General features: G+C 42.5%; 1 protein-coding gene across 1 annotated transcript in view; it reads right to left on the bottom strand.

Annotated features, from left to right (window-relative positions):
• Nucleotides 1-26,441, bottom strand: part of cfap61 (cilia and flagella associated protein 61) — a gene marked incomplete at its 5' end in the record, with an annotated part of 57,269 nt that extends 30,828 nt beyond the window's left edge. The window contains 16 exons of the mRNA XM_080744812.1: nucleotides 6,054-6,182; nucleotides 7,445-7,648; nucleotides 8,288-8,365; nucleotides 10,244-10,370; nucleotides 11,549-11,688; nucleotides 12,133-12,172; nucleotides 15,141-15,253; nucleotides 18,441-18,536; nucleotides 19,293-19,415; nucleotides 20,535-20,765; nucleotides 23,292-23,424; nucleotides 23,857-23,977; nucleotides 24,247-24,314; nucleotides 24,723-24,799; nucleotides 25,561-25,711; nucleotides 26,299-26,441. Of these exons, the coding sequence (XP_080600938.1) occupies nucleotides 6,054-6,182; nucleotides 7,445-7,648; nucleotides 8,288-8,365; nucleotides 10,244-10,370; nucleotides 11,549-11,688; nucleotides 12,133-12,172; nucleotides 15,141-15,253; nucleotides 18,441-18,536; nucleotides 19,293-19,415; nucleotides 20,535-20,765; nucleotides 23,292-23,424; nucleotides 23,857-23,977; nucleotides 24,247-24,314; nucleotides 24,723-24,799; nucleotides 25,561-25,711; nucleotides 26,299-26,441 (1,974 nt within the window). The remainder of the gene's footprint in view (nucleotides 1-6,053; nucleotides 6,183-7,444; nucleotides 7,649-8,287; nucleotides 8,366-10,243; nucleotides 10,371-11,548; nucleotides 11,689-12,132; nucleotides 12,173-15,140; nucleotides 15,254-18,440; nucleotides 18,537-19,292; nucleotides 19,416-20,534; nucleotides 20,766-23,291; nucleotides 23,425-23,856; nucleotides 23,978-24,246; nucleotides 24,315-24,722; nucleotides 24,800-25,560; nucleotides 25,712-26,298) is intronic.
• Between the last annotated feature and the right edge of the window lie 1,537 nt (nucleotides 26,442-27,978).

Below are 27,978 nucleotides of genomic sequence, written 5' to 3'. Positions count from 1 at the left end.
TCTTGAATGCTGCCTTCAGGTATGGCACGGAAAGAGGGGCATTTGCATTTCTTTCACCGTATAGTGAAAACTGCATTCATGGTCTGGAGAGGGCACTTTTTTTACAGACGGGTAAAAGGGCAGGGGCTCAAGCCCCCTTTGATGTCTATGTGTGCACGTGCCTGCCGCTTTAACCATTTTCTTTTTTCTTAAAACATGACGGGCCACAGTCCCCCTCCTGCGTAACGTGAGCCCTGTATTGACAGAGAGAGAGAGAGAGAGAGAGGAACAGGTGCTTTAAATGTGATTAAGCCGTCAGTGCTCGGAGCCAACGGGGGCTTTACAATCTAGAAGGACATGTGCTAACACAATGCTGCAGGCTACAGGCCCCGCTCTTATCTGCACATGTACGCCTGCTAATCACGGTTGCCGTGTTACCTAACCGCACTGCTTCTCGACCTGTGGGTCGGCACCCCTAAGGGGGGTCTCCACATGTTGGTTTTTTTTTGGGGGGGGGGGGGGCGCGGGGGTCCCCCGATTGACAGTGAGTGAAGTGACAATTTAAGGACTTTTAAAGGAGTAGTTCACCCCCAAAATGACTTTTTTTTCCTATTGATTGCTCACCCCATGGAGACCTGAGGTCAATTATGTTTGTAGTTTTTTTGTCACATTCCTAAGACAAAAATGTGATAATTGTAAATGTACCCCCATTGATCCCAGATGGGGACTCAAATGCATTTGGGTCCCCATCCGGAATCAATGGAATCAACCTCAACAAAAGGACCATTACTGCATCAAAAGTATTTGACAAACTATACTATAAAAACTGTTCAAATATTGGCCAAATAATATAAGAAAGAGGCGATCATTGTGAAAATAGCCAATCTACAAGCTCACAACGCCTCGCAGCGTGAGGCGTTGACTATAATGTAAAAACAATATTGTACAAAACAATTTTGTACAACAAAATTTTCTGTGGAACAGTGTCAAACTAAATGCAGTGCTGAACTAACCCATTAGGAACTGAGGCCCGATTCTACAAAAATGCCTTCTAAATCAGTAGTTCTCAAACGTTTTCATGTCAAGGATATCCAAAATGATGTATGTATATTATGTATTTATAACACCAAAAAAGTAGTCTTGTTTCCATCGGGGTCCTATATAGGGAGTCAAGACTCGGGGCGTCCGAAGTACACGCCCTAAAAGCGATCAATCGTCACTCACTCACGGTATAAATCACACCGAGAGAGAGAGAGAGAGAGGAGTGACTTTAACAGAGAGACAGCAGATGGGGCTTTTAGTTTTTCTGTAACCAAAAGACCACTGATTGCCGCTGCTGATGCTGATGAACACAATGACTATGCTTTTAGCAAAGGATCAAAGCTGTGACCTCTCCAGTTATGGGAGGGTGGTCTCTCTCTAACACTCCCCCCCCCCCCTCCCCCATCCCACCAAGGCAACCCTAATTGTCACCGGCGCCTTGTGTGTTTTTGTTTTATCCTTAATGTAATTACGGGGAGCAAAAAAAAAAAAAAAAAAAAACAAGACGAAAAAAAAAAGAAGCTGCTCTGCATTGTCTCTCTTGGACGGTGTAATCATTTATCAAGACAGACAGGGGGGGTTGGGGGGGGGGGGGGGCATTGGCACAAGAAAAGCCAGCTTATTAGCACCGCTGAGCCGGTCCAGGTGACAGTCAGTCACCACAGATACACCGCCACCAGCGCGCGCGCGCGTGTGCGTGTGTGTGTGTGTGTGTGTGTGTGTGTGTGTGTGTGTGTGTGTGCAGGGGTGTCGCACCAAATTCTGGGCCCTGGGTACAAGGATTCACTGCGGGCCCACCCATGAATGTTCTTCATAAGGGGAGGGGGTTTAACCCATTTAAGCTGGTTGCACACTGCTGCGTTTTTCGGGCCGAATATCGGAGTGAATTTCGGAGCGCGCAAATAAAAAATCAACCTCACGTTATGCCAGTCACGTTTGCACACTGCCGCCCGTTTCGCGCACCACTATCTTTCTCTCTCTCCTTGCCCTGAAAAACGCATTTCGCAAAGAAAAACGCAGCAGTGTGCAAAGACCTTTAGACTGGGAATGCATTATTACGCATTATTTTGTGCTTTAACTATTGAAAAATAGTAGATATACTATGCAAGTCTTTGAATATTTCAAATCCTTCTAAGGTTTTTTGAAAAAAACTATGTTTTAATGTCAGTGGTGCTCAAACCTTTTCATGTGAAGGACCCCCACAATGATAAGTATTTGGCCACAGACCCCACACCAATTTGAGTTACAAACGTTCGCTTAAAAAAAATACATATATTCAAAGATTTGCACACATTTTCACAACTTTAAAAAAATAGCAGATCTACATGAGCTTGTATATCTGCTATTTTTCAATAGCTAGAGTATAAGATAATTAAGGCCCCTCCACCTTGGGCCCTAGTGACTCAGTCCCACTTTTCCCCCCCTTGTGACGCCCCTGTGTGTGTGTGTGTGTGTGTGTGTGTGTGTGTGTGTGTGTGTGTGTGTGTGTGCACAGACGTGTGTGTGTGTGGTTATAAGTGGGGAGTTTAGCTCTGACGCCAATTTTGGCAAAATAAAAAGTGATAACACTAGGCATGTTTCACGGAGAGTCTAAAATTGAACAGAATGCATATGTTGGGAGAATGGTGTAAAAAAACAACGCATAAAAGAATTCAAATTAAAACTGAGGGAGGAATAAGGGGGGGGGTTCAATTATGTGGCGTTCTTTTCAAGGAGGACCCCCCCCCCCCCCACCAACATCAAGCAGACACTGTTGGCCCGGTGACAACTCTCACTCCCTATTGTAACAAGTGAAGCCGTGCCGTCATTGGATCAACATGTTGTACTTGTTATTTGATTTTCCCACAAGTGTATCTGTATACAGAGTATCTGTCCATCTCTCTCTCCGTACCATGGCTAAAGGCTGCTAAAGGAGCACTGTTAGTTAGAATACATCATTTGGACTTCATGTCAACGACCCCCAAATTCATATGTATTTAGCTGCGGACCCCCCACCCCCATTTAAAAACGCTTTGTGCCAGTGACCCAATGCAGAAGCCAAGAGTTGAGTTAAAGGTGTCCAAATATTTTCCAAGATTTTTCAAAAATAGCAGATCTACAACCTATAAAATATGGTTAAAGTGGTTAAAATGATTATGACACTGGTAATCCCCCCCAGGACTCCTGGAGGTTCCCGGAAACCCACTTTGAGAACCAATAGTATGACAGTATGATCTGTTCTATGTACAAACCTGAACAAACACCTGCCGCCTCCGGCTCTACAGAGCCCACTAAGCACAGCAGTGTACAAAACGTAACCAAATGGACCTGTAATGGACCTGTACTTGATTTTCAAAAGTAGTCCCTTCTGTAGTAGCTCCCTCTAGTGGCAAATGGATCCCTAGTTATACTGTGTTAAATTGTTTATTGAGTTATAGGTAAAACAATCTTATAATACTTTTGTATTTTACTATAGTTGTCACCCTCTGCCCTGTGCTTCGAAGCCTTCATTCAAGAACACCTGCGTAGTCTGAGCTAATCAGCCCAACCTCTTCCACTCCTTCTTTGTCACTTTCCCTTGCTCCCTAACTCCGTCACCCCCTCCCTCCCTAACTCCTTCCTCGTCGCTCTCCCTCCCACCCTAACTCCTTCCTTGTCACTCTCCTTTGCTCTTCCGTGTCACTCTCTCCCCTCATTCAGAAGGACAGCTACTTCAATCTTCTCCTGCACCGCAGGGCCCAGCCCACCCTCCAACCCAGCTCCTCCTCCTTCCCTCCTCCCCCCGCGTCCCCCCGCGTCCACATTTTTCCCAATTACCCTAAGCGCAACGGTGGGGGCGCGGGGGGCTGCAAGGGAAAGGAGCGTTTGTTTTCGGTGATGACGACGGAGGCGCGTCGTCTCAGGCGATTTGGGAAACAGTGTGAAACACACACAATATAGCCGTTTCCTTAAAGAGGTGGTGCCATGATTTTTCCCCCTCTAAAACATGATTATCAGGTATTATGATTATACTAGGAGGAAGATTATTTCCAAAAAAGTGTACAGAAAGAGTTAAAATTATGTTTTTATGTGGCCACACCCACCAGTTCATTGGTATGCGTGGTTGTCATGGTGGGTGGTGACCCAGCTGAAGCCACACCCACGTATGTTGGGTGAATGGTAATTAGGGGAGGGGTTGATTCTGTGATGTAATAAGTATGTGTGTTTTTGGACCGGCACGTTTGACCCCACAAGGTGGCAGCCTACAGCTAAAACCCAAATAGAAAGGCAATACGTAATTGCTCATAACAACCACACCAGGGGGTCTAATGAAGTACTGTCAACCTCCTAGACACATGAAAACCAGAAAAAGTACAAAACTATGGCACCACCTCTTTAACACAATTAACACAACATGTAAAATGATGCTGTCTTAGTAGTAATATTGTTCCTCACTTGGTCTACGAACTGCCGACCAAGTGAAGACATCACAGACTGAGGCTTTAATGAAATATCCCAGACCATTAGGATTTTGGCTGGAAGAAGCCGGTTTGATCAGTTAAAATGCGCTGATCTTCAAATAATAAGCAAAGGTAGCCTATCGACAAGTTCTCAGGTAGATAGGATACTTTCACTGTGCAACAGGTTTCCATATAGAAGACCTGCTGGCTTCTGTGGAATCCAAATGAGTGAAATCAGTCGCTGCGACTGAGAACTTTATTCCATTCCACCCCCCCGCCTCTTTCTCTCTCTCTCCCCCTCTCTCCCCATCTCCGTCTCTCTATTAGCTGCAGGCTTTGTAGGCATTGTAAGGCTGGGCGATATATAGAAAACTATAGCGATATCGAGCTATCAACATGCGAGGTATACATATCGACGAAGACAGCTTGAAATGAGGTATTGGTCTATGTGTCAAATTAATTAACAGAAACACTATGGATGCACGTATCACAGGCAAAAAAGCAGTCCATCTGTAACCAGGTGTGGTTATTTCAATAAAACCATTGTTGGAAAATGGAAATAAGGCATTTCATTTCTTTATTCTATGTGTACTGTGCAGTGTGCATGCATGGATATTCTATAATTATCGGGGTTAGGCAGGCAGTGGACCTAAAGCAGAAACACATTAATAACTATAAAATGCTTTTTGTTGTTTTTACTAATATTGAGAGTAATTTTAGGTATTAGGCGATATTAGGTTTTCCTAATATCGCTCAGCCTTAAAGGAGTAGTTCACCCCCAAAATGACCTTTTTTTCTATTGATTAGACTTGAGTTAGACTTGAGGAGACTTGAGTTCAATCATATTTCAATCATATTCTTTAGTTTTTTGTAGCATTCCTAAGACAATAATTTGATTACAATAAATGTACCCCCATTGATTCCGGATGGGGACCCGAATGCATTTGGGTCCCCATCCGGAAACAATGGGGGTCAATTTACTATAATCAAATTGTTGTCTAAGGAATGCGACAAATACAAAAGAATATTATTGAACTCTATTTTTGTTTTTTGTTTATTGTGTTGTGTTTGTGTGTGTGTGTATGTGTGTTTTGTTAAAAGAAATGTTAAAAATGTGTGATTTAAGTATTTGCAGTGCTCGGTGTAGGGGGGTAAAAATATTCAGAAAGAAGAATCTAAATGCAACACAACGATGTGAAGGTGGAGTTGATGAATGTAAAGAGGTTAAACAATTCAATCAAAAGGAGTAAGGTTATAGCAAATAATAAAAAGGGAAAAATGTAAATGATATGGAGAAACTAACCCATAACTCGAAGAATGTGAGAAATGGACTGAAAATGGAAATCAACAGGACTAAACGAACACCCATGAACCGACTGGAATGTGATGCATAATAATGTTATATAGAACCCCTGCACTACAACTGTTTTTGTATTTGAAATCTGCTAATAAAAATTAAGTAAAAACAAAACAAAATATATATATATATATATATTATTGAACTCATGGCATGAGTAATCAATAGAAAAAAGGTCATTTTGGGGGTGAACTACTCCTTTAATCCTGTGGCACGTGGCTGCTCTGTGGCCCAGCTGTTGCTGCTACAAACCCCACCTGCTCCTGGGTGACCTGGCTGGACGGGGCGTTGGCGCCCAGCTCCTCCAGCGGGTAGGAGATCTGGCGCCTGGGGCGCACCGGCACCATGCCGCTTAGGACGCACGCCACGGGGTGGACGCAGGAACTCTGTTAGGAGGAGGACAGAAACCCCACAGGCAGAGGACCAGGAGAAAGGGAACGTTACACAAATTATTATGATTTTATTTTTTTTTGGGGGGGGGGGTGAACTACTCCTTTAATTCAAGTGACAGATGGCAAAAAGAGGGGTTTTGTGATATTTTTAGGGCGATCACAATCTACCTTTTGGGCACCCCTGGTATAGAGGGTATCTGCACCATTTCTAAAGTGACAATTTAAGGACTTTTTAATACCTCTGAAATGAGAAATGAATCATTGGCCAAATTGTCAAATGTTAGAGGCAGAAATTGTGAAAATAGGCGATCTACATGCTCACAACGCCTCGCAACGCGAGGCGTTGTGAGCATGTAGATCTGCTATTTTCACAATAAAACCGTGTTGTCCAAAATGTAATGCATCAACTCTCAGCGCTCGTAGGGTGGGTGGGGGGTCCCCGGTTCAAATATGATTATTTTGGGGGTCGCAGCCTGAAAAGGTTGAGAACCACTGCTCTACACCACTGCTCTGTCCTCCTCTGTCTTGGTCCCCCCCCCCCCCCCTGACATTCTCCTATTTGCACCTCGTCATCCAACCAATCTGCTGTTTGCTTGCGAGAGCTAATTAGCAGGGGAAGTGGAGGGCCTCTCCCACACACACTGGGGGGAAATGTCTTTTATTAGGAGATGGAGAGGTGGAGCTGGCAGCGATGGCGCCACCTGCTGCCCTGACCACCAGGGAGCGGAGAGCAGAGTGCGCTGTAAATAAAAGATGGCAGCCGTAGCCACTTTCACCCCTGATGTGCCTCTTTTGGACATTGGCAGATATCTTCTGAAATGTGTCCGAAATCATGTCATAATGTTGTGTTTTTCCGATTCCTGCGAAAGGCTCGTTTCATATCATATAGTGCCCTTGGACAAGACAACGAACACCTGCCTATCTTCTACTAGGGCTGGGCAATTAACAGAAAATGTATACAAAATTACATTTAGATCCTCTAACCCAGTGGTTCTCAACCTTTTCAGGCCTCGTCCCCTAACAGCAGATCTACAAGCACCCAACGCCTCGCGAGGCACTGTGTGCTTGTAGATCATTATATTTTACGTTTTTCAAGGATTTAAAGGGCATTTTTAGAATTGGCATCAGTCCTAAATGGGTTAATACAGCATCACAATCATTTTAACCACTTTATCCATCTACTTGCAATTGTAGATTGCAATTCCAACAACACCAGTCCTCGTGTCAACAACACCACCAGTGCCCACTGTGCCCACCTGCTTGTGGCGAGGCGGGTAGACGCGGTAGTAGAGGCATGTCTTGTGCGCCAGCCTCAGCGCCTCCTTCAGGAAGTGCTTGGCGTGGCGCTGGAAGACGGGCAGGAGGACGAAGTGGCACAGGCGCGCGTGGTCCTCGTAGCGGTGCTGGCTGAAGTAGATGAAGTTCTCCACGTTGTAGTGGGAGCGGATGTACTCCATGTCCTGAGGGAGGAGGGTGGAAGGGTAAACGTTGTCCCGTTAAACCAGGGGTCTTCAACGTTTTCAGGCCAAGGACCCCTTAGCTGAGAATGGAGATAAAGCAGGGACCCCCCTCTACATATTGTATAAAATCGTGTTTTCATCGATTTCATAGATAGATTCTTAGACGTGTATGACAGCAGTCCATGTTGGATTCGTGTTAATGTGTTTTTTCAGACATTTAACCACTTAAATCGTCGATACTTTAGTCAATTTCACCTTTCACTCCAAACCTATTTACGCAAAATAGCCGATCTACAAGCTCTCAGCGCCTCGCAGCTGCTATTTTTGTCTCAAGTTCTCCTCAGAATAGGGATGCGAGGGTTTAAGTTGTTAATTTAAAATAATTATTCTATTACACAAATATTTGCGTTAAACAATAAGGTTTCATATGATATGACATCATATTTCTATTCTATTTCTATTTTTAGGTTCTCTGACCTCAATTACACCCAAAAGAACTGAACTTTGAACATTCAGTGCATTTTCTGTGGTCTGGGGATTCCGGATGGGGCAAATCTCACCTACAACTGACCAATGAACAGCAACGCGTCTTTGTCCGAAAGCACGTGATAATTGATGATAATTTGGTCCACACTTTACCTCTTCATTTCGGATGATTAAAACCCCCACAATCTGGCTCTGCACTTCAGCAACAAAGGCTTGCACCGGTGTCCCATCCTGTGAAACAAGGAAACAAAAACAAAACATTGAGAGAGAATTAAAAGATTAGATGTGTTGGACAAAGTACTCAAGTTTTTGAGACAAAGTACTTAAAGGTGAAAGTGAAAGGTGCTTAGCCATATTTGTATCAAAATATGTTCAATAGTGAAAAAAGGTGAATCTACAACTCACAACCCATCGCACCATGACACATTGTGACCTTTGAAGATCGGTTATTTTAACAATTCTTTTTAAATAATAGGGCTTCAGTAACTAATTCATTATTCATTATGTGAGTTTGAGTTCCATTCAAGCTTTCTTTTTTCAATCTGGCTCATTAAAATAAAAATGATGGAGGTTTATTTTATTATTATACATTTTTACACAAACATTAGATTACTGGGACATGATGATGGTGGCACTAACGCTATGGTCAGGTCATGTGCTGTGGATGGAAACCCAAGGAAAACTCCTCCATTGTCCATTCTCGTTTGAGACGTAATTATGTGTCTTGGAACGGCCGCAGCAGTGACAGCTGGGATGTCTGTCAGAATGAGAAAATCTGTTGAATCTGAATTCACGCCGATCTGTTTGGTTTGGCACGCCCCGCGATGTGTCCTCCCCCACGCGCTAATCCAAAACAATCATGGAAATAATAGCTTAAATTAATTCATTGATAACAACACAAGCCCAGTGTGTGATGTTAACAATTAAAGAGGTGTCGTTCGAATTTGAGTAGGTTTTTTTTTTTGTCTTTGTGAAAATATAAGCAACCAATTCTCTGAAAAGCAGCCTTTTAGTGATGGGTTTCAGTGAGAAGAAACATTAAATAAAATAAATTAAAACATATGACAAAGATAGATATATATATATATACTGTATATACCCCTCATTTCTCACATGGCCCTCTTCTAGCGCCACCATGAGGCCGATTCTTGCAAAACACATTTTTGGACACTACTCCTACAGATTTTGCCCTCAAATCACGCAGAGCGGCACACAGTATCTCTAAAGTCATGTCATCAACATGGATCTGTCCCATTTCCCATATTCCCTCCTGATTGGCTACGATTGCCTTCTAAAGTTGAGTGCCAATCCCGAACTAGTTCGGCTTTATTAGCGTATCGCAGAGTGCCGATCCCGAACTAGTTCGGCTTTTTTTTTTTTTTTTTTTTTGGACCCCATCAAATCTAGTGAACATGATTTCAATCGCGATTTTGCATGTTCCACCCCCATACAACCCCATCTAACATACAGGGCAGCCATGTTTGTTTACATAACATGTAAAACATAATGGCGATTATCTCAAGAATGCCTGAACGGATTTCCAATCGGATTTTTTTGTTTGAAAGCTGTGAACAAACTGCACAAATCCACTCCAATGCAATCCAGGATTGCATTGGATTTTTTAGAGCTCATTCTTCTCTGTTTTTTTCCCATGCATGAGGTGTGCAAGGTTTAATCATGGCTAAGTTGACGAAAATAAGGCTTCTAAAATGCTTGGTAGCCAATAGCTAACTTCAAGCTAACTTCATCCTCTTCCTGTACATGCACAAAGGAAAGTGTTCAGGCAAGTCATGGCTGCAGGGCTTCTGCATATACCAGCATATCTCTATGGGATTTTCTATGGCCACTGGGCGCCCTCTAGTGGTGAAAGGGGTGGCACTCAAAGAGTTAACAGTGTAGAAGAGCCTGTTACTTTTCAGGACTCAAATTCCAAAATATCAAAAGTAGCTCAAAACAGGTCGCCTCGCCCCGTTTTGAGCTTGTGGATCTGCTCATTTTTATGCTTTTGTGCAACACTGACATGACTGTATGATCATGTGTGACATGGTGTGTGTGTTTGTCATCATGGTGCGTGCGTGTGAGCGTGCGTGTGCGTCACGGTGGACTGACCGGGTCTCTCCGGGCGTGCCAGAACACGTCCAGGTCCTCCAGCAGAGCCTGCTGCTCGCTGAGCCTCTCCACCATGGCAGAGACAGCAGGCCTGTCTGCGCTCAGCGCTGGCCTCACCGCCACACACCTGCAGGGGGCGCAGCAGCAGCAACATAACCCCACGGCACTGCAGCACCACAGGTTGTGTGTGTGTGTGTGTGTGTGTGTGTGTGTGTGTGTGTGTGAGTGTGATAAGTACAGTATATTGTCTCTGTCTCTGAGGTGGAAACCTCAAATAAATGTCCAAAACTGTTACCTTTCAGAATTCAAATTCAAAAACTGCAAAAGTGCTTTTGATGCTTTTGCGTGACGCTGTAGTCATGTGATCTGTATGACCTGTATGGCAGTGTTCAGCAACCTTTTTGAAATGAAATGAAGTGCTGTGTTTTTGTTTTCTAGATAGTCAGAGTGCCATGTCAACATAAATTTGAATGGCATATTTTGATCGTCAGGACATTGTTATTCATTAGACTCAGCAATAACCCACTTATCTCCCAGAATCCCTTTTCAGTCAAAGTTCAGAATTTTAATGCATGTAGAATTATGTGCAGGATGTAATTTGCTGCAAATTAGGGGACCTAATTTAATTGAACATGTTAAAACGATATTTGATTTTATAATGTAAATCCTCTCTCTCACACTTCTGCCAGTGTGCCAGTGATCACCCTCCCCTGTGCCAAGGTTGGCACCTGCGCCTAAGGTTGCCTACCCCTGCTTTGGAATTCATTTACGAAAAAGAAAGAAACACCAAATAGAGATTGGAGGTTTCTGCCTGACAGAGACGATATGACTGCATGAATACAAAAGTACAAAACGAATCAAGCTCCGATAAATTGCTAGATTAATTTAGAACGGGTACACATTATTGTGTATCATTATTTTATGCTTTAACTATTGAAAAATAGCAGATATACAAGCTCACAGCGCGGCACCGAGTGCCGCGCTGCGAGCTTGTACATCTGCTATTTTTGAAAAATTGTGAAAATTAGAATTTCGACCCGATTCTATAAGTGTCTTTTGAATCCTTCTATGGTTTTTTGATAAACCTATGTTTCTATGTCAGCAATCTGTCCAGCCATCGTCAAAGAAAAGGTCCTTTTCACTTAACTGGAGCTCAGTTAGTCTGTTCTTGAGAGACTACTATGTCAGTGGCAGCGCGGCACTCGGCATAGCTAAAGCATTCAATAATTCTAGGCCTAAATGGGTTAAAGAGAACACATTGTAGACCCAGACTGCTGTCCGTGTGGAGGAGGAGGGCTCTCTCACCTCAGCAGGGCGGAGCGATGGAGGACGTAGAGCTCGTGGGACAGCGTGCTGGAGGGGCGCGGCACCACCCGCACAAAGTTCTGGATGAGGGGGAACTCCTGGGCCAGCGGCGACAGCGTGATCACACAGTAGTCCCTGTCCTGAGACGAGACAAGCAAGTTGTAGAAGGTAGTGGTAGTCTCTGATTTGTAGTCTCTCGCTCAAAACACGGCGCGAAGTGCGCCATTTCGAGCTTGTCGATATGCAAATTGTGTTACTTTTGAATATGAATCCTGAAAAGTAACAGTTTTGAACGTGTTCCTTCCACGCGCTACGTGGAAGGAACACAAGTCTGCTCTTGCCTCAGGGAACCTTTTAACTATTCTTTTATTTGCCCCCCAGCAGTCGGGCTGCCTTGAGGCTTTTGTTTTCGACATGACCCCCCAAATTGGACCCATATAGGGTCCCAAATGGACCCTAGAGAGTAGAGACCCTTGTAACTCTGAGCGTGTACAAAATGTAACCCAATGGAGATTTGCATACTCTCAAGAGTTAAATGAACACATGGGATTTTACAGTGACTGTGTACACAAAGTGATACTTACAGGGAAAAGTGTGAATATGTACGGGAGAAAGTCCACCGATCTGGAAGAGACAAACGGAGGAAACGGGGGAGGATAATGAGGATAATTTACATTCAGAGTCATGCACCAAAACACTGAAAAGCCGATCTACAAGCTAACAAACCTCCCCATCTGCCTCTCGTTGTTTGGCTTGTAGATCGGCTATGTTACGTATGTGCTTGACCCAGTATATACAAGTCGTTAGCCTTATAGCATAATTGCCTAACTCACTTTTTGGTCAAATTGACATTTTTGCCTAGCTCTACTCTCCTAAAACTGCTGCATCATTGTGCCTTATTGCCTAGGTCCTAAGCCTATCAGAATGCGTGTTACATTCCAAAATGTAAGAAAATGCAGAAAGTGCTTTTAAGTAAACTTTTTGTTTTGTCTTTTCTGAAAACCTTAAAAATCAGACTTATCCATTTTTCTCAAAGTGGGGTCCGGGGACCCCCAGGGGTCCTTGTGGGGGTTTCAGGGGGTCCTCAGCTAAATGATAGTTAGGAACCAAATGGACCGTTATACAGTACGTATGCATGTCAGACTGGGGGTCATTGAAATTAAAATGTTTGGGAATCCCTACTATAAAGCTGTAATAATCTTCTCTTATGGGGGTCCCTGGCATATCTTTTCAAATGGGGGTCTGTGGGCTAATAAGTGTCAATTTGGGGATGGTTGACATGAAAAAGTTTGAGAACCACTGACTTAGGCAATTGTGCTATGAGGCTAACGATGTGGCGAATCGTAAAAAAAGGCAAAGGCTTAAGTGAAAATATGTGCGTGTGCCAGTGGGCAGAGTAGAGGCAGAGACGCCAACATGGGAGAGAGCACAGCCAACCTGCCCCCCCCCCCCCTCTCTCTCTCTCTCTCTCTCTCTCTCTCTCTCTCTGCAACACCGTCCAACTCCTCGGCTTCGACTCGCTGTCACTTTAAGCAGCGCGCTCATTAATTATATGCTCATTCTCGGTGGGGAGTGTCTGAATTCCATATTCTCTAACAGCTGGGGAGTAGGGGGGACTGTGAGAGGAGCCTGGCGGGGGGCCCCAAATAACAGTCACTCTTCATTCCCCTTTTTCTTTTTTTACTACCGGGGGTGACATATGACAGGAGAACACCCTGGATGGCTGCCACCACACTGTGGGCACTGTACAAGGATGTCCCCCCAACATTAGGGGAAAAAAGTGAAAAGCAACTGTGTTATTATAGCGCAGTGGTTCTCAACCTTTTCAGGCCGCGACCCCCAAAATAATCATATTTTAACTGGGGACCCCCACCCTGACGAGCGCTAAGAGTTGAGGCATTACATGTTGTACAACACGGTTCTACTGTGAAGATCTACATGCTCACAACGCCTCGCAGCGAGCATGTAGATCTGCTATTTTCACAATTTCTGCCTCTAATATTTGACAATTTGGTCAATGTTTAATTTGTCATTTTAGAGGTTTGAAAAGTCCTTAATTGTCACTTTAGAAATGTACACATACCCTCCATACACTTGAACTTTATGCTGGTTTGTTTACTGTTAACGGAGAAAATAATGTTGCACATTAAGTTAATCATCTGGGGACCCCTCAAAATAATTTGGGGACCCCCCTGGGGGTCCTGACCCACAGGTCGAGAACCACTGTGTGTGCTGTAACACCGATTGTAATGCACTTTTGGTAATTTGACTTCACTTGACTGTGCAGTTAGCAACTCCGGAATGGCTGCCATCTAGTAGTTCTAAGTAGATGTGTCCAGAAATGCACAAAGGGAAAAGTCAGTCACCCACTTTCAGGTGTCCCTATGCTGGGCATGTCTTTGGCCTATGTAGGGAAAACGTGTAAAAGGTTGTACACGTTTTTCTTCACTGATAGCTGTGAAAATAGCTCAAGATACCTCGCATCACAATGTGTCACGAGAGCTTGTAGATCAGCAATTTTTTGACGTGAAAGGCAGTTGAACGACAAACTATAAATGGTATAAGTGGTTAAGCGACATGAACACAGCGGGGGGGGGGGGGGGGGGGGGATCATTACCTGAAATATGGCATTTCAAATCTATGACATAGAAGGGATTAACATTTAAAGGCAGATTTGGCTTTGCATTCCGGTGCCATCTGTAATTTTTTGGGGGAATAGCAGGTTGGCTATATGGCCTTTTTCAAATGGTGAATCTCTCATTTTGGAACACGTCTCTTCAAAGACACTACACATGCAAATCAGCTATAAGTGATGCAAATTCGCCACAAAGGAATTAATTATACCCCACACATTTAAATAGCGAGCCACTTTACCATGAATGGATGCTTCCAAGGGAGAACATGCACTGGTTATGTGTTTTGTCCCCCACTAACTCCAACTCATTTTGAGATCAACTTAACCACCGTCCCCGATAATTAGTCAAACAGACCTGACTTGTACTGTGCTTGCGTGCGCTCTTTATAAAGTAAAATGTATTAAGTTATAAACCACTTTTGCCCTATTTTCAATGATAAAAAAAAGAAATAGGGCAAAAAAGGGGCAAATAAAATCAAATGCAGATTTGTGAGCTTGCAGATCTGCTATTGCCAAGACGTTTGTCGAGAAAGGACGTGCCCAGCTACAGGGACGCCAGCCCTGAAAATAGCAGATCTACAAGCTCACAATGCGTCGCATCGCGGCGTGCTGTGAGCTTATCGGCTATTTTCAAATAGCCTAGGTATAAAATAGGGCTAAAGTGGAGTAATGTACATTTTATAACATAGTTATTTATATCTGTAAATTAACTAAAGTTTTCAAATAAATTTAGTGGAGTAAAAGTACATTATTTGGATCCGAGATGTAGTGGAGTAGAAGTAAAAGTATTGGAAATTGGAAAAACTCAAGTAAAGTACAAATATCTCAAAATTGTACTTAAGTACAGTACTCAAGTCAATCTACTTAGTTACTTTATATCACTGCTAACTAATAGAGGTGCTTTTTAAATCTCATTTCAGGTCATGCACTGTGACGTGACCTCGCGGCGACCTTTACCGCATTTCGTAGTTTTTGTCGATGACAAACAGGCGGATGCAGAAGGCGTCGGGTTGCTCTGGGCTCCCGCTCCCTCCACTGGCACCGTGCACGGCAGCATGTGTGTTCTCTCGCTGAAACGAGAGCAGTGTAATTAATTACTGCACCGATGCCAACTGAAAGATAAAGCTCAGTGCTTCCCTGCAAAGACCAGACCGCCAATTGCTTCTTTTTTTTGTGTGTGTGTGTGTGTCTGAAATGTCAAGGTCGTCTGAGATTAACTCCCAAATCATTTCTCTCGAGTAACTCAACTGCTCGTGCTCTTAGGCTGATCTTTGGCTTTGTGTGACACAGCGGGAGATGTAGATCAGGGGTCGTTTTCAGGCCAAGGACCCCTTATTTGAGAGAGAGATGAAGCAGGGACCCCCACAACCTTGTCGTAGATTCCATTATAGTTTAATTGTTTGACAGCACAATTATCTGTGTATTTTGGATTCATGTCAATTTGTGTTTTCAGATATTTAACCACTTGAACCGTCAATACTTAATAAACTTGACCTTTCACTCTTCTACAAGCTCACAACGCCTCGCAGCGTGAGACGTTGTGAGCTTGTAGATCTGCTATTTTTGGGTAAAGTTCTCAAAATACGGACACTAAGGTTCAAGTGGTTAATATAAAAAAGGAGAAAAAAAAATGTTTCTATCACACAAAGATTTGGACTGGAGGACCCCCTGTAGTAACTCTGTGGATCCCCTAGGGGTCCCGGACCCCTTGTTGAAGACATTTGTTCTCAAAGTGGTTCTCAAAGTGACACTGACACCCCAAAGTGGTCTGTCCTTGGGGGGTTCCTGGAGGTCCCCACCAAAAAGTAATTAATGTAGCGTCACATTCATTAGAACCGCTCTATCCGTTTACATGTTGGCTATTCAAAAATAGCAGATCTACAAGCTCATCAGCTTGTAGATTTGCTATTTTTGAAAATGTTTGAAAATTGATCGATTGATGATCGATGTTAGGGAACCTTCAAATAATTTAGATGTTTTACAAAAACTTAAGTCTTCTCTTCGTGGGGCCCCAGCATGCGCAAAACATTTTCAGATGGGGGTCCGGGGCCAAATTCATATCAACTCAGGGGTACTCGACATGAAAAAGTTTGAGGAACCCTGATGTAGGTGTGGGCGATATCGAAAAATACAATATCACAATATTTTTCCAAGCTGTATCACGATACACACTCTTATCACGATTATTTTTCATGTTGGTTGGTTTTCAAGTTACTTAACAGTACAACCACCTACAACAGTAACAAAAACGAGAAGAAAAAGGACTAACAGACCATTTATACCAGTTGTCCGCAAAGTGTGGTCCAGGGACTAAATTGACCCTTACAAGTATGTAACCAAATGAAACCAAATGGACCCTTACGGGTCCATTTGGTTTCATCTGTATACTGTCAGAGTTAAGGGGAGACCTTGCCATTTTAAAGTTTAACTACTAATTTAGACCAAAATGCAGGTTTAAATGAATTCTGCAATGAACCTCTGTATTAACAACTCAACAGGACTGTTTATAAGTGTTAGGGGTCCCGCCTGTGACCCCAAGTGTGTGGCACCCTGTCTTTTGGGACCCTGTGCACTGTGTCTGCTGAGTGGAGAGAGAGAGGCATCCAGCTCCAAGATGGCCTTGGACTGGAGATGACTCATCAAATGCAGCTGGCCACGCTAACGAGCTGTTATCTTTTCTCTGTCTGGGAACACAAATCTTGGACTGAGGTGCCAGCCCGTGCTGGGAGATTCCCTAGCATTTGGTCCGTGTTGTTATCTCCTATCCGTCAACATGAGATAAGACATCCTGGGAAGAGCGTGTTTCCCAGAAGACTTCTGACGCAAGAGCGGACACTCCCCAGTCTCGCATGAATAGGGGAGTCCTAGCCTGACCTTGAATGTCTGATTTTGCAAAGATGTGCGTGTTAGTGCATGTACGTGCGCAAGCGAGTGTCAGTATGTGTGTGCTAAACTAAAGTTCTGTGTGTGTAAATCACGTCACTGTGACACGACGGAGTTCTGTATAAAGGAGACTGCTTCGTGTCTCCTGTTCTAGTCTGAGTTGTTCTTGGTGTTTTTTAGAGAGTGTGTTGAGTTGTTGCAGCTATCCCCGGCCCGTTAGGGGTCGGGGATGGACCTTTTTGTACTTAGTGCAATTTCTGCACCACTTGTTCCTGTACTTAGAGAGACTTTGACTCTGTTAGATTCTCTGTTTTTAGTCAAGTACTTATATTGTACTTCTTCATTATTTCATTGCCAATTACTGTATTGGTGGTTTTATATTTTGTAACTGTTTTTACCAGTAAAGCTTTTTATTATTCACTTTTATCTGGTGTCTGTCTGAACTCATTTTTTAAGAGTTTACAACTTTTTAAAGGTTTGACTTTCTCTCCTTCCCTACGGGGAAGGCTGCACTCATGGGAGGAAGGTTTTGAACACCTTCAGGCACTCGAATCATCTCCTGGCTGTGGGACTGAGTGAGGCTTTTGGTAAGAATCAACAAGAGTGTTTTCTTAGGTAAAAGTCTTTTCACCTTCTCAGAAGCCAACTCAGCGCGTGCTGAGTTGGTGGGCGAGCTTGGCAGAATATAAGTACAAATCTCCAAACCCCTTAAACCGGATGAACTGATGTTCACACTGGACGGTTTGTACTAATAAGTCAAGCGGCGTCGCTCCCGAGCCCCTGGTGAGAGCTAGGTGTCAGACTCATACTTTACATGGTCTTTGTGGTTTGCATTCTCCATTCAGACCTAAGGTCTACATTTCTAAAGTAAGGTGCATATCTTGGTCTCTAAAATAAATAGTCGCTGTAGAAAGTAATAATATTCACCAGTTAAAGAGGGTCTCATTGATAGCTCAGCTTTCATTCAGAGAAGTGTATTTATGTTAGTGTTAAATAAGTATATGTAATGTAAATATGTAAATATGTATATGTATATGTGTAATAGTAGGTTTATGCAAATGAGAAAGGTTATAACACCTGTTTGTGTTAACTTAAAGGTATAGTGTAGTGTTAGTGATAGTGTTTTGTTAAAAAAGATCTGGTAACTTCTTGGGCTTAGGACCTGAGGAGGGTTCCGGACGGCGTCGGGGGGTCCCCTAATAGGTGAAGGGGTATCTAGTAACTCGGAGCTCATTACAATAAGACTCCCTCATTCTATCACAATATATGATATCTCTGAAAAGGCATATCGTGGAGACGCTGTATCGTCTCAACAATATTTCTCACCATATTGCCCACCCCTACCCTGATGTAGAGAAAAGCGGGATGTCTTACCTCAGGTGTCTCACTTGAGACATGGAGCTCGTCTCCTGCTTCACTTGGTGGTGAGACAAGGACCTCTTCTGAGAATAGTTCAACTCTTTCTGCCTCCTGGATAAAAAAATATAGTCGAAGACTTAGTCAAAAAGAATACATAACGTTTCATAATAATAAACTTTATTTGTATAGCAGTGGTTCTCAACCTGTGGGTCCCCAGATGATTAACTTAATGTGCAACACTGTTTTCTCACTCAACAGTAAACAAACCAACATAAAGTTTAAGTGTATATACTATAGAGGGTATCTATACATTTGTAAAGTGACAATTTAAGGACTTTTTAATACCTCTAAAATGACTAATTAAACATTGGCCAAATTGTCGAATATTAGAGGCAGAAATTGTGAAAATAGCTGATCTACATGCTCACAACGCTTCGTAACGGCAGAGGTTGTGAGCATGTAGATCTGCTATTTTCACAATAGAACTGTGTTATACGAAATGTAATGCTTCAACTCTTAGTGCTCGTTAGGGTGGGGGGTCCCCAGTTAAAATAGGATTTTTTTGGGTGTTGGGGCCTGAAAAGGTTGAGAACCACTGTTGTATAGCACCTTTCATGACTCGGAATGCAGCTCAAAGTGCTTTACAGAGCAGAAATTAAGCACACGTGCTTAACAGAAAAGGTACACGATTTACAATAAATCAGGAATGTAAAATCAGGAACAAGTGCCTGATTTTAACCGAGGTAATATAACTGGCAATTGCGTATGACAAAGCAAATATCACATCGCATTATGCAGTGGAATTTATTCGATCCAAAATACTGTATTGTACTTTGTAATGGAGGTATTGGGGGTTTAAGACTAGACCTGTTCTGCTGTATGTTGTCTGTGATTTCCTGCTTCTTCTGAACAGTCACTTTGAGGAGCGTGCTCAGATGCATCCCCTCGCATCAAGGATTCTTCAGTTTGTTCTTCCTCTTCATCTGAGACCTTATAACAAAATCAAATCATAAGTTAATTTCTAAAATCATTTCAGAAAAAAGATATTACTTGAAAATCATAGGTCAATAATAATAATAATGTTGTTGCTGTCGGGCAGAAACCTCTTATCTCAATATTCAAACTTTTTGTGTTTTTTTTTTTTTTTTTAATTAACGCCCACAGTCATACTGCAGTGTCACACAAACCTATCAAAGAGCTTGTACTCTTACTTTTGAATGCTGAAAAGTAACAGTTTTGGACTTAATGAGGTTTCCACCCAGCAGAGACTACTGTATAAGCCAGTCTCCTCAGTCTCCTCTTTACTGAGGAGACTTCTCACTTTGTGTATGTTGGCGACCCCAAGTGGCAGTGAGAGGTAACTGCCACTAGTAGAACCAGACCCCAGAAACTCTGAGGTAAGTGGGATAGCATTTCAGCGGCTGATTGTGTATGTTCATGTCCAAGATTTAGATTGATAAAACACACATTTGCATAAGAATCTAATAATCAACAGTGCATGCAAAACAACCTCAATTGTAGTCCTTTGTAAGTCACACTGATATTTCAGTCAAATTACATGACAGTTATGTCTAAGACATACATTCAGGGATATTGCATTGTTTTGTGGAGGTATATGTCAGGGGTCTTCAACGTTTTCATGCCACGGCCCCCTTAGTTGAGAGAGAGATGAAGCAGGGACCCCCATAACCTTTTCATAGATTCCATATACTTTCATTGTTTGACAGCACAATCATCAGTGTATTTTGGATTCATGTCAATGTGTGTTTTCAGATATTTAACCACTTGAACCGTCAAAACTTAATAAACTTTACTTTTCACTCTGTACTTAGTCTGCTCTTTTCCCCCTCTACATCGAACCTCTTTGCCGAAAATAGGCGATCTTCATGCTCACACGCCTGTGAGGCGTTGTGAACTTGTAGATTTGCTATTTTCGGCTAAAGTTCTCAGAATATGGACGCCAGGGTTCAAGTGGTTAATATAAAAAAGGAGACAACAAAAGCTTCTATCACACAATTTAGATTTGGAGGACCCACTGTAGTAACTCTGAGGACCCTTGGGGTCCCGGACCCCCTGTTGAAGACCCCTGGTATATGTGCTTTGTTATACCGTGTCTGCTGGGTCCTGTGAAGCAGAGACTTGGGGATCTGTGCAGATTCCACCATCTGATCGGTGGCCCTGGGGAGCCTGTTCAGACAAGTCCTGTTGGGGCTGCTGCTGCTGCTGCTGCTGCTGCTGCTTGTGCAGACCGCCAAACATGGCGAGTTCAAAGCTTTCGTTCAGCAGCTCCAGGTCAACGTCACCGCTGACACCGATGAAGCCAACAGCAATCCCACCGCTCTGTGGAGACAGCATTCATTTACACAAACATACTCATATATGCCAGCGGTTCTCAACACCAATAATAACATTTGAAATGGCTCACCCGTCACCCCCCACCCTGATAAGCACTTGGAGTAGTTGAGGCATTCAATTGAGTTTGACTCAACAGATAGCCTAAATATTGTGAAAATAGTAGATCTACAATCTCACAACGCCTTGCAATTTTTGCCTCTTTCTTATATTATTTGACAATCTGGCCAATGTTTGACCAGTTTTTATAGTATAGTTTGTTGTGTTGATCATTGTTGATGCATTAGCCTATATGGTATTTTTCTATAGGTATTAAAAAGGTCTTAAAAGTCTTAAATTGTTACTTTACTGTCATCTGTAACACTAAACACTAGTGTGACAACAGCACCCGACAGGCCGAAAGGGCCTGGTTGAGAGGAGATGAATTTATCATTTCTTGCCTTTCTCAACTAGGTTAAATAAAATAAATGTTTCTTTGGCTAATTGGTCGAATAAGGAAGATCAGACCAAACTTTACCCGGAAACGCAAGGGAAAGGTATCGTACCTGGGCTATACACAAGATATGTTTTACCTTTATTACATATATTCCACTATCATACGAATAATTAACGGTATTATTCTACAGGGAAAGTGGACTAAAACCAAAAAAAAAACTAACTCCTCTGGGGGTTGAAAACGTTGTTGCGCCGTTTGTTTTCCTGTGCGGCGGACATAATTTCGGTACAAGATGCTTCAAAAACGCCACAGATGTCTGGACACAATATGTTCAGTGAGAGCATGTCTTCTTGGCCCGCGCGCGCAGCAGCTCCCATCTACCATATGCTGCACATGAACACATGTCAGGGGGGGAGGGGGGGGGGGGGGTTGGGTTGTCTGTCAGCTCTCAGGGTCCTGAGGGAATGTGAGCCACAGCGGGAGCATCTCTGACAGCCAGTGGTGTAAAGTAACTAAGTAGATTTACTTAAAGCAGTGTTTCTCAACCTTTTTTTCTGCATGGGCACACTTTTCATGTCCCAAGAATCCATGGGCACACCGACATAATACGGGGGTGTAAATATCGTCACTGTCGGGAAGAAACCTCGTATCTCCAGGTTTCAAATTTGTAGGTTTCTTCGCAAAGTAAAGCCCTGCTTCATCATACAAGGCTGTCGCACAACAGCGTTGTGTGCTTGTAGATCGGCTGTTTTCACTAGTTTAAATCATTTTTAAAATGATAAATACAATACTGGCTTTCAAGCAGTTTCAAGGGGCACACTTGACCCTTCTTGACCCACTTGAGCACACCAAATGTCCCCAGGCACAGTGGTTGAGAAACACTGACTTAAAGTACTGTACTTAAGTACAATTTCAAGGTATTTGTGCTTTACTGGAGTATTTCCAGTTTCCACTACTTTTTACTTCTACTCCACTACATCTCGGGTCCAAATATTGTACATTTACTCCACCACAATTATTTGAAAACCTTATAGTTACTAGTTACTTTGCAGATATAAAGGATTATATTATAAAACATACATTAATCCACTTTAGCCCTATTTTATACCTAGGCTATTTGAAAATAGCCGATCTACAAGCTCGTAGAGCTCGTAGAGCTTGTAGATCTGCTATTTTCAAACATTTAAGTACTTTTACTTTTGGTAAAGTACATTTTGATGCCAATACTTTTGTACTTTTACTCAAGTACATTTTGAATTAGTATTATTATATTGCAGTATTGATACTTTTACTTAAGTAAAAAATGTGAGTACTTTTTCCACCACTGCAGGCAGCCAGGCGAAAGCATCTGCACTCTGCAGTGCCACTATTAACATTTTTAGTTTTTTTCCCTGTTTTTCTTTTAACATTGCACTCAGAAATGATGACCGTGACCAGACAAATGAGGGAATTGTATCACTACGAAGGAACGGAATGGAGTGAAAGAGATAGTCATCTTGATATGACAGTTATTGCCTTGGTGGACCGACCGCCCTAAACACAAGGGACACAGATTTCACACAAAATGTAATCATACAAAATATAATAGAAATATACTTGGATTCTGCAAAGGAGGAGTTAACCACATTAACCACTTTTAACTTCAGTTTCTATCTTGTCAATATGTTTATTTACTATATATATAATAGTTTTTATTTATTCAATTTGTATTTCATTACAATATTATTATTTTCATTATATTATCTGTTATATTGTTGCATTTATAGACACGGCCTTTGCCCCACCTGTCTGTCACACCTAACATGTAGCTGTTTGTACCTGAGTGATACATAAACCCTCTTGATTCTAACCCTGGCAGTCCAATTTTTTCAAAAGAGTCTCACCCTAATTTCATATGTATTAGGCTACGGACTGCCATTTCTGCACTGATCCTCAGAGTTAATTCAACACTGACAAATGTAACAAAACAGACCCTCAAAAAGACCCCATTTGGTTCCCCTTAACTATCAATCCCTTGGCTTGGGACCCCCTGGAACCCCCGGACGGGACGTTTACAACCAGTGTATTATTGAAGCCACCTCACAAACGGCTGCTTGGTTCAAGTGGTCCTGGTCCTGGATGAGCTCAGCCAGGTAGAAGGGACCCCAGGACGCTGACAGCTCCTTGCTCTGCTCTGTGAATATGTGTGTGAGGTCATCGTGGTCTTCCACCCTGCAAAATGAAACCATACGGTACGTCACGTCACAAACTCCACCCTTCTGAAGTTGCAGATCCCACAATTGCAGCCTTAGCAAAGACACACGGTAGAATTCCCAGTGCTAATTTGTCCATTTGTAACATTTAGTGTACGAATGTAACCAAATGGATCTGTAAGGTACATTTGTTGTTTTTAGTTTTTTTTATATTTTCTACATTTCTTTTTCGATAATACAGTGGATACTGACAGGAAACAAGGATGGACACACAGCGAAGGTCTGCCGGGCTCGGGAATCAAACCCGGGACTCGCTACGCTGATGGCTCAGTGGTAAAACATTGGAGCTAGCACAAATACTCATTTCAACCACTGTTTGACAATAAAAGTGCTTCTGATTCTGACTGTAAAAAACATTGGTGCGGATATAAATGAGATGCGTGTGAGGAACCTGGCTCTGCGGACATGAAGCACGGGACAGTGAGCGTGTCTGTGGCAGATGAAGGCGAGGCACTGAGGGCCGGGGTCACCGTGACACTTCATCGGCTCAAAAACCTCATCCAGCGCAGGTTCTAAAAAATAACAAAAAACAAAACAAAAACCATAATTAGAGTAGGCAATTCTGAGAGTGTATGTCCACCTGCTCGGGACACCACATTTATCCAATCAGGAGGGAGAACCAAATTATGAGATTCAACTTTTATAATGTTCCACTACCACATTTCACTTGTTTATCCTGAATCATACATGAGTTTCCTCTCCTTTTTGGATGAAATTGGTATCCCGACCTGACAAAAACTCAGGATTTTACTGTGTACACAGAGAGATTATAATGTGTTACCTAATGGGCTGATGTTTGGGCTGACCAGACAGATATACTGCAGCTCTGTGATGACATTGAAAACAGCCCTGTGAAGAGAGAGAGAGAGAGAGAGAGAGAGAGAGAGAGAGAGAGAGAGAGAGAGAGAGAGAGAGAGAGATGTATTATTTTCATTATACATTAACCACTTCAGCCCTACAGTACAGTACTTTGGCTATTTGAAAATAGAAGCTCTGCAAGCTTTTTTTTTTTTACTGGTGAACTGGGCCATTCTGCGTAATTACTTAACTTTACTTGAAGTACTTCAAGTACTTTTGGTACTTTAAGTATATTTTAATGCCAATACTTTAGCACTTTTACTCAAGTACATTTTTATTATCTGACTTAGTGACTTTTACTTGTTACAGAGTGTTTCTACATTGCACTATTGATACTTTTATTGAATACTTTATCCACCACTGGTAGAAACCATAATATTCCCCATAATCTCTCCCTACCTTACAATCTCCTTTACACTTGCTGAGGCGAAGCTCGACTGAGCCACAAAAAGGTGGAGGAACAGCGTGTTAAAGGTCTGTGTGGTGGAGTCGTGGAGAGAAAAGAAAAGATGTCGGTTCAACTTCAACTCAAGTTCAAGTTCATTGTCACTTCACATGTTTACAGGCGTAAAAAAGTGGGCGAAATTCTTTGTTGTACAATCATACTAAGGCTTGCCCACCTGCCCCTGGCAGGTAAATAAAACTTTGGGCAGGTGCATTTTGCTTTCAGGTTGCCCGACCGAGCAAGTGCTCATTTGAGAGGGGACGCAACAGTCTATAAACACAGCACAAGATATTTCTAAACGCCTGAATGTGGCCAGCGCAGCCGCACGCTCTGTCTTCTGGTCTGTGGAAGGTAAAATAAGAGCACTGTTTGTTTACCTATATAATGTGCTGTTTTTACTGTTGCTATACGCTATTAAAAATCTAAAATGGCAAGTGTGAAACCATAGACATATTCAATCATAGCTATGTAGGTACTATGTTTGGAATTTGGAAGGATTTAGGATACAGTATAACATTTTTTATCACACAGCCCCAGTCCAGAAAGTAAAGAAATAAGTGTCAAATTGAGCGGTAATTAACATCTTACCCATCGTTTTATAATGGATGATTTACTTTTCGGGCAAGTGCCTCGGAGACCTTGGGGTAAACCCCTGTATATTATAACTAGCTTTAAATTAGCTCTTCCATTATTTTTTTCCTTTTTTCTTTCTTTTGTCCCCTTTTTTAAGATTGAGATTTTAAACAATAGACTGTTCTAACGAATTAAACATTAAACATTGGTGATACAGACTGTGCATTTTTCAGTGCTGAAATTGCTGTGTAGAAAAGGCTCCCAGTGAGCTTGGTCCACAACACCTCCGACTGGACAGTCAAAGAATGCTGCGTGGGCCAGCACCTCGCTCTCTGCGTTCGCCAAGGTCACTGCCAGATTAGCTCGCTCCCTGTTTGATTGTAAGGTGGAGGAGAGAGAGGGGGCCGGGGGGGAGGGGGGAGAGAGAGAGAGAGAGAGAGAGAGAGAGAGAGAGATTGTTATTTCGATAGTATATTGTTTTTTACCTTGCTTATTTTAAGTTTCTCTGGAATAAGAGTGTCTGCTAAGGCCTAAATTGTAATTGAATTGTCATAAATTGGGAGGAATTAGGAGAAAGGGGAGTTAGAGATGTATTTATTAGCAAAAGAAACATAATTATTATTAAGCAGTGCTTGTTGTATTCTTCTTTTCTTGCTTTTTTCTGCTTACTGTATACTGTAAATTAGAAGTGTGTATTAATGTGGCTTATTGGGAATAAATAAGGGCTTTTGGAGAACCTCCCCTAAAATGATACGCAATCACAGACATCTTGCAAAAAACATTATAGAAATCTACAAAACCAGACAGAAAAAGAGAAAGGAGAAAAGATAATCATAGTGATCTAAATCAATGGTTCTCAAAGTTTTCTTGAAGGGGTCTCAAATGTGCAGCTACAGGTCAGCTAAATATGTATTTATTTATGGCACACATTTACTTGCATTGGTATAGGCTACTCACAGGAGATGGATGACATTGACCCTCCCAAACACTGCCACGGTTGAAGGATTGATCAGGTCGTGGATCTGTTGGGCGTCACATGATTCTGTGCGTCTCACCGTCACGGTTTCGACCGTGCCACAGGCCGAAGTTATGGTGGTCATCTTCTGTTTAGAGTTACAGTATTCTATTCAGTCATCTTCTGTGTCACTTTGGATTTTAACCACTTTAACCATTATTGTATACTTTAGCTGGACATAAACAATGCCAGTGCAGTCAGATAATTAGGAAAACAGCCAGTTACAGTGCATGTAGGGCAGTACTGTTGGCATACTTGTCAAACACAGCAGTCAACAATCATGGGTATAAGCGCCTCCTCCAAATTGAGCGGCTTCCTATAATAGCTCAGCTGAAACCGAGCAGTACCTTGCTAACTGTTTGGCTCTCCTTTTAGAGGCCGGCCATTTGAATTAAGGCCCCTCACAACTTGTGCACATGCCATAGGCCAAATTGTCTATTAGAGGCAGAAATTGTGAAAATAGCCAATCTACAGGCTCACAACGGCATTGTGAGCATCGTTACACAGGCTAAACATGCTCGGCTTCACAGTAGAATGCTTATATACCTGATATAGGCATATTTGTAATGTAATGCTGTAATGTTCTCTAACATTAATTACAGCTAAGACCCCTGATCTCATCTTCAAGTCCTCCATCATACTATATTATAGCATGATGGAGGACCTTAAGATGGAAGAGATGAGATAGGTCTATATTTTGATATCAAATCCACTATATTCTGGCATGCCTACTTGTAGAGTCCCCTGTATACATGGTACCCATTTAAGATGTGGGACTCAGGCACACGCACACACACGCACGCACGCACGCACGCACGCACGCACACACACACACACACACACACACACACACACACACACACACACACACACACACACACACACACACACACACACACACACACACACACACACTGATAATCTGTTGGCAATGGCGTGCAGCCGAAAACTCGAAGAACTGTTCCACAAGCTAAGTAATCTCTCGAGACAGCCTCAGAGTCGCAAAGGAAGAGAGACAGGCCGAGTGGGCGTCGCCCTTGCTTTGATGATGTGGTTCCCAGATTGCAAGCTAAGTGACGCGTTTTTAGCTTTTGTCAACACGTGAGTCGAGTGACTTGACGTGACAATGTTAATGTTCTATGAAGTAGTCTAGTAATTAACTCTCCTGCTCCAACTCTTCCACAACCTTCTTATTTCAGTGTCGCATCACGAAGTCAACTTTAATCAACTTACCGTAGTTACCTGTATTACTGAGTGTGATGATCAGACATCCATGACGGGGGTGTGATGCAGTAACCACCACAAGACCACAACGCACTTCAGGGGTTAAAGGGCAGCGTTGCCAGATTTTGTTAGACAAATAAGCAAACTGGTTTGTGAATAGACTAGAGCACAGTGTAAACAAGCCTTGTCTTCAACGTTTTCAGGCCAAATAACCCTTATTTGAGAGAGAGAGATGTTCATAGATTCCATTGTTTGACAGCAAGATTCATCATCAGTGTATTTTGGATTCATGTCAATTTGTGTTTTCAGATATTTAACCACTTGAACCATCAATACCTAATAAACTTCACCTTTCACTAGTCTGCTCTTTTCCCCCTTGCCAAAAATAGCCGATCTAC

The sequence above is a fragment of the Nannobrachium achirus genome, assembly GCF_963921795.1.
Source record: "Nannobrachium achirus genome assembly, chromosome: 16".
Taxonomy (NCBI): Eukaryota; Metazoa; Chordata; class Actinopteri; order Myctophiformes; family Myctophidae; genus Nannobrachium; species Nannobrachium achirus.
The sequence above is the reverse complement of the archived record's forward strand: the minus strand, read 5'-3'. Positions and strand labels throughout refer to the sequence as shown.